The sequence below is a fragment of the Chrysemys picta genome, chromosome 13, assembly GCF_011386835.1.
Source record: "Chrysemys picta bellii isolate R12L10 chromosome 13, ASM1138683v2, whole genome shotgun sequence".
In the NCBI taxonomy this organism is placed as follows: Eukaryota; Metazoa; Chordata; order Testudines; family Emydidae; genus Chrysemys; species Chrysemys picta.
The window spans coordinates 28,572,376-28,583,670 of record NC_088803.1 but is presented as its reverse complement, the minus strand read 5'-3'; the positions used below and the strand labels follow the sequence as shown (position 1 = coordinate 28,583,670).

Sequence of the window (11,295 nt, the reverse complement as noted above, 5' to 3'; positions counted from 1 at the left end):
ACGTTGTTATTTTACATATTAGCGTTTGATTGGGGTTTTTTTAAAAAGATTTAGGATTAGTCACAAAACCCTAACAGAGCTTGGCAGCCACAGCAACAATGTGGAAATCTCCCAGAGACTGGGACGGAGGGAATGCAATCAGGGATGATCTGGGTTGTCAACTTGGGAATTGTTCTGTGTCACTGAAGAGAGGGGGTGGGGACTGCTTAAATGGGACATACTAGGAAATGAGATGGATATAACTGGGGCAGCCAGCAATGCACTCCCAACAGGAGTTAGAGCTGGAGGCTGTTGTAACTGTCTAAATATTATGCACACACGTAAACCCATTGCACAGAAATCCTGGGGCTGCCCACCGGCCTGCTCCATTCACTGGGGGCCGGGTGGAATGCCGGGGGCCCTTTCCAAGAAACACAGACTACTGACAAGTGGGACAGGTTGAGACTTTTGGGAAAAGCCCTGGACTGATTTATCTGTCCCAGCAGTAACCCGCTCCCTACTCCTCTGGCCTGCCTTTCTGACATGCTTCACTGCCTGCTGTAAGTTACTGACCATGCCCTTGGGCGACGTGGTACCAACAACAAGGGGGAGACAGGAGTTTAAGCTGCGGCCTGGGTGGAACTGGTATGAAGCCAGCATGGGCTGGGAACCACTGTTGTAAGGCTCAAACAGTTCCTGGCTAGCAGCGCTCTCCTCAGTCTCCATATTACACTCCCCATTCCCAGCCACTAGCCAGCAGCACAGTAACTTTCCTTTCTAGGAACAAATTACAGTGTCCCATTCCTGCACACAGAGCTTTGATCACTTGGGCCAGCAGTCTGGGAGCGGGGCTGCTGCTGTCCATACCAGAACTCACATGAGCCTGCTGATGTTCCCAGCGCAGGCCTGCAAGTCCACATTCCAGGACAATTACAAAGTCCCAAACTGACTTTGGATGTTGGATCTGTATACGCAGAGCCTGCGTTGGCATGTGCCAATGGGCATATGTGTGAGCAACTGGGCAGCTGTGCACACCAACAGGAGAGGTGCACAGCTACCCAAATGGCATGCACAAATGCACTGCCAGCAAATCTGGAGGGTGTAACAGATGCAGTTGCACATTTAGTACGTCTATTTGAGGCAGAGCCGTTGAAAATCCAGCCTGCATCTTCACCCCTTCCCTTTGGAGACCAGTGAGAAGGCTTGGGCTGATTATGACAGGACCCACTTGCTGCACTTGCTGCCAGTCACCTTAGGGCAGGGAGAGGCCCAGGACCCACATGCTGGTGCCCCTGGAGCAGGTATCTGGAGGGTTACATTTTGTACCTTACCCAACTTGTAGCAATGTCTGCCCCCCTGATTTCGGTTTATTTCACCCAAACCTGTCAGCAGGTGGCTGTGCTATTCCTAACCGGGACGGGTAATCCCTGTATCTTGGCCTTACCCACAGACTCCCTGCCCTAAGGTGACTCCAGGTGCATGGTCATTTCAGCGGGTACACATTTACCATAGCTCCTTGTAATTCTTTGCGTGAAATCCTGGTCTCACTGAAGTCAATGGGAACCACTGACTCCCAGGATTTCACCCTTTGTGCAACACAGAACCTTGCTAGCTTCTCTTAATTCACCTCTTATCAACTACTGACTGTATATCGGTGAGTGAAAGTGACACAACAGGATTTAAAAGAAAGGAAGGTCAGCTCATCCCTGGGTATTCGTCCTTGGTTTGTTGGGAAAAGCAGTGGAACATTTAGAAGACTTCACAGTACATGTTGCACGGTATATTGTGTAAAGGTCTTAGAAATATGAGGCCTCATTACAGATCTGTGCCAATGAGTCTGGGTTGAGAGGTGGGGTGAGACTGACTTTATGAGTGTGAGTGATGGGGTATGCAAAATAGCCAAGTGTGAATTAGAAGGGCTTGCCTGTATACACACTGCATTTCATCCAGAGATCTTGCAGCTCCTTACAAAGTAGGTTGGTGTCATTATCCCCATGTTACAGATGGGGAAACTGAGGCACAGGAAAGGAAACTGACTTGCCCAAGGTCACGCAGTAGGCCAGTGGTAGAATTAAGAACAGAACCCAGTTCTTCTGAGTTCTGCTGCCCTGATCTCAGTAATAAACAATGCTGCCGCCTTATCGTTCCCAGCTCCCTATTATTGCAGGTGCCGTTATATGTGAGCAGGTACAGCTCGTTTTACTGGTGATCTGAGCCAAAGACCCATTCAGTCACTCTGAATATTAGGTTTACGTATTTTTATATTTTATTTTAATCTGTGGTAATTTATCCCTGGGCTCCTGACAAATTACCAATATGACCCTTGCTCTTCCAAAGAATGAGCACCCTGCTCTGAATTCCAGGTCAGCTCTGGGTGTATTTACTTAGTGTAATTAAGGAGAAAGCACAATCTAATGGGTAGAGCATGGGACTGAGGGGTAGGACACCCGGGTTCTATTCCCAGCTCTATCAGTGATTTGTCCAATGATTTAGGGCAAGTTGCTTTCCATCTCCATGCCTCAGTTTCCCCATCTGTAGCATGGGGATAATAACATTCACTGTCTCACAAGGGGGCTGTGAGGCTTAATTGATCAGAGCTTGGGAAACGCTTGGAGTTTCTCAGGGGGGCAGCGTTTTATAATCTACCGCGCCTGTTTTAGTGCACTCAGTGATGGGGACATACAGGTGATTTGATGGGATGTTTGCACCTTGTCCCTTGTATTTGATCTACCTGCGTACATAATACTCACATTTTAATTTGGCAGAGCTGTTTGCAATGGCGGCCGATCTGGCGAAAAGTTTGACGGGGAGCGTTGCTTTTACGCGTCGGACTAAGGGGATGGTCACCCGGGGACGCTTCACAGGAACCACCCTGGGGACAGGAGAGACCCGGCCTCGATACTCGAAAAGCCTGTGTGTCAAAACAGGTTACAGTCTGCAGACAGTGGAGTGAAAGCCACACTTTCAGCATGAAACGGGACTTGGGAGATAGGCTAGCAAGAGCCACAAAGGGGAATGGTACATAATCATGCCACTAGAGGTTGCTGCCGCTACACACAAATGAACAGCCGCTGCATGACACCAGTAGTGAGAGAAGGTGGGGGAGGTGATATCTTTTATTAGACAGACTTGTGTTGGTGAGAGAGACACAAGCTTTCGAGCTTACCCAGAGCTCTTCTTGTCTCTCTCACCCACAGAAGCTGGTCCAATAGAAGGTATTACCTCACCCACCTTGTCTCTTTAGTACCCTGGGACGAACACGGCTACATCACCACTGCAAACACCCTGCTTAGTGACAGAAAGGAGCCAGGACTCCGGCATACAGTTTGACTGTACACGTTTCAGCCCTTATGCTGGCAGTTTCTCTGCATGCTGAGATCACTCTCGCTAACCGCAGGTGGTCTGTTATTTACTGTGTTTTGTTAACCTGCCCCTGAAGGTTTTTGTTCTCAGAAATTATTGAGGGGGTCAGGACCCTGTAAGGGCTGGGGTGCACTTACAGGGGAAGGACCTTTGGTTCCTCTCCCCCCTTCCATTCTTCCCCTTCTCCTTCCTTTGCAGTTCCTCTCCCCTCCCCACAACCTCCCAGCCATCCCTGTTTATACCCCGTGTCGCAGGGAGTTGGCAGGACGGAGGGGGCAAGTGACCTTTGAGATTGTCCATGGCCTGGCCTGGCCTCTGCCGTTGTGAGATTTGACACGAGCAGAGGGGATGCCAGGACATTTCTCAAGGCTACATCCAGACAGGTGGATGCCCAGTTCCCTCCTCTCTGCCTCCAAACCATTCCCCTCCAGCCAAATGGCATCTTTTCAACATGAGTAGCCACTAGCTTCAGCAGCGCTGAGCAGGCCAAGGATAACAGGAATCCCCAAGGCCCGGTGGGGGAATGGCAACCTGAGAGGCAGTGCGAGGGGGAAGGGGAAGGCAGGCAGCTGAGGGAGGCGAGGAAGGCTGGACGGCAGCCCGGGCATAGCCACAGAGCCCACTATGTAGAAACTCACCAGATCTGTTTAGGAATCCTAGCTGCTTCCTTTACTGACGCAAACAGGTGTTTGCTCCTTGGTCTCCCTGCGGAACCAAGGCAGCTCCAGCGGAGCAAGCTGGAGTCTGCCCTGCTCTGTGTGGTGTTGGCCAAAAGTGTTCGTTAATTTCTGATCCCAGAATCTTTATTCCCGAGAGGGGGTTCAGCTCCATGCCTGAGGGTGAAACTCCCTCCCTGCCGGTGCAGACAGCCAGCACAAGGTCTAGGCGCCACTGACGGTGAACGTTACACACCTTTCTGGAAATCACAGAGAGTAACAGAGGGACCCAAAAAACCAAAGGCCCAGTCTCAGCTCGGCTTCTTTTACACTGCTGCTGAAGGGCTCCTAAGTGGTTCCTGGGCCTTGTGCTGTCTCTGCACAGGGGGGGACATCACCCCAGCATTGCCATTTAGAAAAACACACCCTCCCACCTGTCTGCTGAGCAGCTTTGCGCTCCAAGACACAGAGGGACTGATCCTGTGAGGATCTGGGGTCATGAATGAAGTCAGTGGAAGTTGCGGGGGCACTCATGGCCCTGCAGCAGTCCCTGCCTGAGGACAGCAGCACATTGAAAGTTACAGATCGGAGACAGGGACATAGTTTGGTCTATTTGTCCTTCCCTCACTGATTTCTAGAGTGGAGTGTGATATTCACCCCCTTTCCACCTTCCCATCCAACGCCCCTCTTGTGTGGTATTCATCCACATACCATGCCCCCCCATTCCCAAGGATGGGTTGACTTGACCCAGCTCAGAACCATCTAGCTCAGTCTGGTCTGGGAAGGAAACATGGAGGTGGCTCCTTCTCTCACCTCTTCCCTGCTCCTTCTGCTTATCTCGCATGGCCACCTCTCAGTCTCACCCCACTTGGTGGTGCTCCTGTCTCCTGTACCTCCCTGAAAACTCCTCTTTTCTCCCACTGCCTCGCCTTTGCAAAGCCTCTCTCTCCCAGCTGTGCTGTTCTTTATTCTACTCTGCACAGCGTTTTGGGCTGTGGCTCATGGAGAAGCATACACAGAATACAGCGCTGCTGGCGTATCGCTCCTCCGCTCACCTGTCGTAGAAGTCATCTCTGTAGTAGTCATAGTCAAAGTCGTATCCACTGTAGAGACAAGAAGACGGAAAGCTCTGATTAATTAGCTTTGTTACTATCACTATTGTAATTAATCTGTTCATGCTGCCCAATGACCTCAAATGAAACATTTTATGTAGTTAAAAATCCCAACCCTTTAGCTTCATCATATTCTAGAGCCGTGCTTTACAAGTGTGAATGTAACCAATCATCTGTCACAGAGGGCAGGTTCTGGAGCATAGGAACACAGGACCTGCCAGATTGGATCAGACCTGGGCTCCATAAAGCCCAGTTCTTGGCTCTGACAGTGACCAGCACCAGTTGCTTCATATGAAGGTTTAAGAACCCCATAATAGGCAGGCAGTTGTGGGATAATCTACCCCCATAAAGGGCTCCTCTTAATCCCTACCAGTTAGACTGGGTTAAATCCTGAAATGTGACGTTTTTATCCCCTCCAGAACTGTTTGTCTGCATTCACTGTTGTAACTCTGGGTGTTTGTGCTAACCAAATAACCACCTCGTTGAGTTATTTGCCTCAGCAGCATCATGTGGCACCGAGTTCCACAGGCTAATTATGCATTGCATGGAAAAGAATTTCCTTTCATTGGTTTCGAATTTGCCACTTTTCAGTTTCACTGAAAGTCCCATTGTTCTTGTGAGACAGGGAGAGCAGAAGTTCCCAATCTGCCTGCTCTGTCCTCTTCATTATTCTATGTACTTCTAACATGATGCCTCTGACTCATCTCCTGTCAGATAAACAATCCCAGTCTTTTCAATCTCTCTGCATATGAGCTATGAGGAACTGATTCTGCCCTCACTTACATGGGTGTAGATCAGAGGTGACATTATTAAAATCATTGGAGTTACCCCAGTATAAAATTGGTGCAAGTGAGCTCTGAATCAGGTTCAGCATTCGCTGGTGGGTTGACTTCTCCCAGATCAGAAGGATCTGGGTCAGCACAGCCTGGTCTGGGAAAGAAATATGTAGGTTGCGCCGTCTGCTTATCTAGCCTCTCTTTCTCATCTCAGGTTCTCCCCAGCTGGTGCAACAGCCTCCTCCTGCACAGCCCCTCCCTTCTAGGGCTGGCTCTGAGTAACCCTCTCTTAGGAGCTCAAGCCAGTTTTCCACTGGCTTTGTGTTTATTCTCCCCCTTTGCGTCCGCTGCTCTGGGCAGACCTCCCTGCTCTTCTGCCTAAGAGATTATGTACCCTCTCCCAAGCTGCTCCTGGTGGCTCCGGCATCTCTCTCCAGGCCTGCACTTTACTGCACAGCTGCCCTTTGCCATGTTTAGCCTTAACATGGATCAATTTCAATTTCCTTCCTCAGCCGTTGTCCCTGCTATTTTAATACGTATAATGCTTATTATTGAGGACATGCAGTTCTGCTCCAGCACCCTCATTACACCTGCTCCTGATACCTTTATAAATGATATTGACCTTTTCTCTGATAATCCTCCTCTTCGCTTTCTCCAGCAGTGTCTGCTGGGAGCTACAGCTCCTCAAAGACAAGACCCACTCCTAAACGCTTCTTTCCTCCCCACGTCATGGGAAATACTAGGCAGGCAGTTTTCCTTACCAGGCAGCCCATCTGCTTAGTTTCTACATAGCATGAAGTCAGTTCCCCCAGAGACAACCCCCCGCCCCACCCCCAACACACACACACACAGGCAATGTCTGCACGGGGGAAGAAGGATGAAAGTGGCTGTCTGTCTATACTAGGCAGGTAGGTCAGAGTTGGGAGGGTGATCTGTACTTGGGAGGAGGAAGGCTGGGGAGCTGAATGCACTGGACAGGATGCTTGTCTGCTGTGGCATGTGCTTGCAGCACAACTCCCCAGCCTGCATCCCAGCCGGAGCACTCCAGCAAGGACTCACTGCATAAGTGTTCATGCCAAAGCATCCATGCACTTTGTGCCCACCCAGCTGATGCCTGAGCATTGTCTGAGTAGTGTGTGCAGGTTGGGGTGGGCCTGTATGGAAAAGCAAATATGCACTTCTACACCCACACTATGGAAAACATAAGTGCTTTAGCTAGAGTATGAGGCTGGGTAAAGTGGGAGCCAATCCGAGCCGTCATCCCATGTTCAGAACCAGCCCAAGTTCTTTCAGAAGTTCAAAGCATGGTTAACTTGTTGTTTTCTTTGCAACATGGCTCTGCAATTACTGGTTCGAACCATGATCAGAAATACTCCCTGTCCTCAGTGGTTATCATCTCAGATAGACACTAGTCTATTCTCAGGGCTGAATTAAGGCATAACATTTACAGCCCTGTGTCTAAGGCCCCAGCTTCTGAAGTCACAGGATTACATCATAATTTTAGCTCCACTTAAAACAATAAGTTTCTAGCCCTCCTTGTTGTGAATAAAAGCTTGAAAATGTAACCTGAGTGTATCTGATGCAATGATGTCTGCCTGAGTCTGCAGGCAGCCTGACACAACAGCACTGCGAGGTGTGAACTGCTCACTACTTTGAGAGGCTCTGCCAACATGACCCTAACAAAGAACTCTGTGTGTGACAGGGGAAGAAAAGTCCTGCTGGCCCATCCCTCCTACCCAAGCAGATTTACTCCAGCTGCAAGGCAAAGTATTGGGAAGCCCCAATTGCTAATCCTTGGGGGAGAAAAGAGGGCCCCATGGCATTGCCTCTCTGGGACAGGACTTTGGGGGGTCCTGTGTTATGGTGTCAGGAGGGACCCAGGTTACCTTTATCCGGCCCTGTCTGTCTAAGATTTCCAGCCCGCCTTCTAGACTGCAGAGGTTTGGAGAAACACCTGAACTTCTGGATGCTTATCTGAAAACCTCCTTTCAAAATATTCTGCCCCTAGTTTCAGCAAGAGTTTGTGGACTAAGTTAGTTCTAGGGCTGGTCTACACTACCTTGACCTGGCTATGTCACTCAAGAGTGTGAAAAATCCACACCCCAAGCGACGTAATTAAGCCAACCTAAGTCCCTGTGTAGACAATACTAGGTCAAGAAGAATTCTTCTATCGACCTAGCTACCACCTCTCAGGGAGATGGTTTAACTACACCGATGGGAGAGCCCCTCCTGTCGGTGTACATAGTGTCCACACTGAAGCGCTACAGCAGCACTTCTGTAGCATTTCAGTTGTAGACGAGCCCCAGTGTGAGCGAAGGGAAATAGAGGAGAGTCCAGGATCTCGTTGCCTGTGGCCTTGGTTACACTCCTGCACTCACGTGCTTCAGCATCTCTCCCTAGCATCTAATTCCCCATGTTTCTGTGTTACTCAGTTCTCCCTGCTGGGCTCATTGAGAGAGTAAATAAGTGTGAGGCTTGTGAAACAGGAAAGCAATAGGATTCGGCAGTCTGTCACACCGGAACCATATGGACACAGGCTGGTATTGTCCAAGGAGCCTAAGGGAGTTAGATACCCAACTCCTTTTAAATTCCAGTGGGATCTGTGCACTTCCTTCCTGTATTCTTCATGTATCAAGACATCCCCAGAGGAACAAGCCAGGCACTTTGGGCTAGATTCCCAGCTGATATAAACTAACCTAGTTCCTTTGACATCACTAGAGCTGCTCTAATTTACTCCCGGTGGGAGGATGAGTAAGGGGCAGCAGCAGCTAAAAGGATGTTTAAGACACTGTTTCTCCTGCTGGGATACCGCCCATGGTCATCAGAACCAAACTGGTGCTGTTTTCTTAGGCCTGAATTTCGATCAAGATGTGGTGGTTTGCTTGGCCAGAGAGAGAGAGAGAGAGAGAGAGAATGTGTGCATGTGCACCCCAGAGGTGTAAATATTACATTTCTTGCCATTAGTACACCCTGGAGACTCGATAACATTCTCTCCACACTGCAGCTGTTTTTCACAAGACAGGGGAAAACACCCAAGAAGCGCAGAGGACTTTCAAAGCACTTCAGAGACGGTGACTGCCAGATATCCCGGCATGCTAACGTCCATGGCACAGCAAGGAAAATGCAGCTGCTGAATGTACCAGGATCGTCCAGGTAAAACACAGCTGCTGCCAAATGTATCAGGTGCGTACCTGCTGTGCTGCTTATTAACACATCCACAGAGAAAGCAGCGACTATGCTGTTGACTAACAATATCACTTTAAGTAGGGAGAGGTGAACCAGGCTGGATAAAATAAAAAAATATTCCGGCAGAGGTTCATTCATCTGTGCTCGCAATGTCCTCTTGTGTCTCCACAACAACACTCTGTGCTATCACACAGGAGACCCAGCGTCTGTCTTGGGGGTACCTGAAGCACTTCTCTGTTTGGGGGGGGCTGGAGGCACCATGGGGTTTGTGGTTCAGGGAAGGTTTGGGAAACAGATTGCAGTCAGTGGGGCAGTGCTCACTGGGGTTTCAGATTCTGATCTCTGAGATGGAAACTTTCATAGAATCATAGAATCGTAGGACTGGAAGGGATCTCGAGAGGTCATCTAGTTCAGTCCCTGGCACTCATAGTAAGACTATTATCTAGACCATCCCTGACAGGTGTTTGTCTAACCTGCTCTTAAAAATCTCCAATGATGGAGATTCCACAACCTCCCTAGGCAATTTATTCCACTGCATAATCATCCTGACAGTTAGGAAGTTTTTCCTAATGTCCCCTAAACCATCCTTGCTGCAATTTAAGCCCAATATTACTAGTCCTGTCCTCAGAGGTTAAGGAGAACAATTTTTTCTCCCTCCTCCTCCTTGTAACAACCTTTTATGTACTTGAAAACTGTTAGCATGTCCCCCCTCGGTCCGCTCTTTTCCAGACTAAACAAACCCAATTTTTTTAATCTTCCCTCGTACGTCATGTTTTCTAGACCTTTAATCATTTTTGTTGCTCTTCTTTGGACTTTCTCCAATTTGTCCACATCATTCCTGAAATGTGGCGCCCAGAACTGGACACAATACTCCAGTTGAGGCCTAATCAGTGCGGAGTAGAGCGGAAGAATTACTTCTCGTGTCTTGCTTACAACACTCCTGCTAATACATCCCACAATGATGTTTGCTTTTTCTGCAACAGCATTACACTGTTGACTCATATTTAGCTTGTGATCCATTAGGACCCTCAGATCCCTTTCCGCAGTACTCCTTGCTAGGCAGTCATTTCCCATTTTGTATTTGTGCAACTGATTGTTCCTTCCTAAGTGGAGTACTTTGCATTTGTCCTTACTGAATTAGCTGTAGTGGTCCATGCTCATGGATGGGATGAACACAGATGATGGCCCACAACAAAGTACCTTACAAAGCTAGGCTGTGTCCATTCAACAACTATTTACCACACCTCTAACTATGGCTAAAAACATTGGCGTGGTAAGAGGCTTTGACCTCACCCCCTCTTCAGCAGCAGAGTGTGGCATGGCTGGCCTGGCCCACAGATTGTGTCCTCACAGCACATGATTTATAAGTGGTTACTAACCAGTGAATTTTAACCATCTACCCCCAGTGCTGAACAGACCTGGAGGAAGTCTGTCTATTGCGCTCATATAGAAAAATCACCTATTCCAGCATCTTCCCATCCCTACCTACAAGATGATCTGTGTTCTTCTCCCTGGACACCTTTCTGTACCTGGCAGTCAAATCAGATTTCAATCACACCAGCTCTTGCTGGGATCCTGTTCACAAAGTTTAGGAGACTGGTGACTCTACAGAGGGAAATGTTCCCACCATCCATAGGCTATGGAGGCAGGTGGTAGCATCTCTGCATGGCCCCATAACTACAACCCAGAGAAATCACGCTCTTTAGTCACCACAGTAATTCATTCCATGTGCATGCTCAGTGCCAGACCAGTGGCTGGGGTAGAGGAAGGGAGGAAGGGAGGTTATACTGGGAATCACAGGAGGCAGAAAGTCCGGTAAACTCAGCACCTCTTTGAATCATTCTTGCTTCTCTCCTTTCCTGCCCAGTTGATTTTTCGCTGCTCCTCTCAGATCGCTGCCAGCCTTTAGTACCTTTAGTTACTAATCACATCCTCGAAGCTCACTCTGAATTAGTGTTCCTTTAAGGCCCTGATCTTGTGGTCGGAACCAGGCAGACAGAACTAAGGGCCCTATGGGTTCCACGTATGCACAGGGGCCGCTCATGTGGATCTGATTGTAGGACTTGAGCCTATTTTGTTGATGGGCCTAATCAAGACTCCTCCCAAGGAGGGGAGCAGCTAGGGGGACTCAGTTCCAGTGCTTAAAATAACATCATCATTTCTACATATGTACTAGTGAAAGGGCAGGAGCCCTCCCTTTGTTAAATGGTTACTGTTCAGCCC

General features: G+C 48.9%; 1 protein-coding gene across 6 annotated transcripts in view; it reads right to left on the bottom strand.

Moving 5' to 3' along the window:
• Positions 1-6: 6 nt before the first annotated feature.
• The window catches only part of RALY (RALY heterogeneous nuclear ribonucleoprotein), a 262,138-nt gene continuing 250,849 nt past the window's right edge, over positions 7-11,295 (bottom strand). For 4 of the 6 annotated variants that reach the window (XM_065565718.1, XM_065565720.1, XM_065565715.1 and 1 more), the window contains 2 exons: positions 5,054-5,101; positions 7-2,890 (listed from right to left, as the gene is read on the bottom strand). In XM_065565718.1, coding sequence (XP_065421790.1) covers positions 2,707-2,890; positions 5,054-5,101 — 232 coding nt within the window. In that variant the 3' untranslated portion in view covers positions 7-2,706. The remainder of the gene's footprint in view (positions 2,891-5,053; positions 5,102-11,295) is intronic. The other 2 variants (XM_065565714.1, XM_065565717.1) reach the window with 2 other exon arrangements.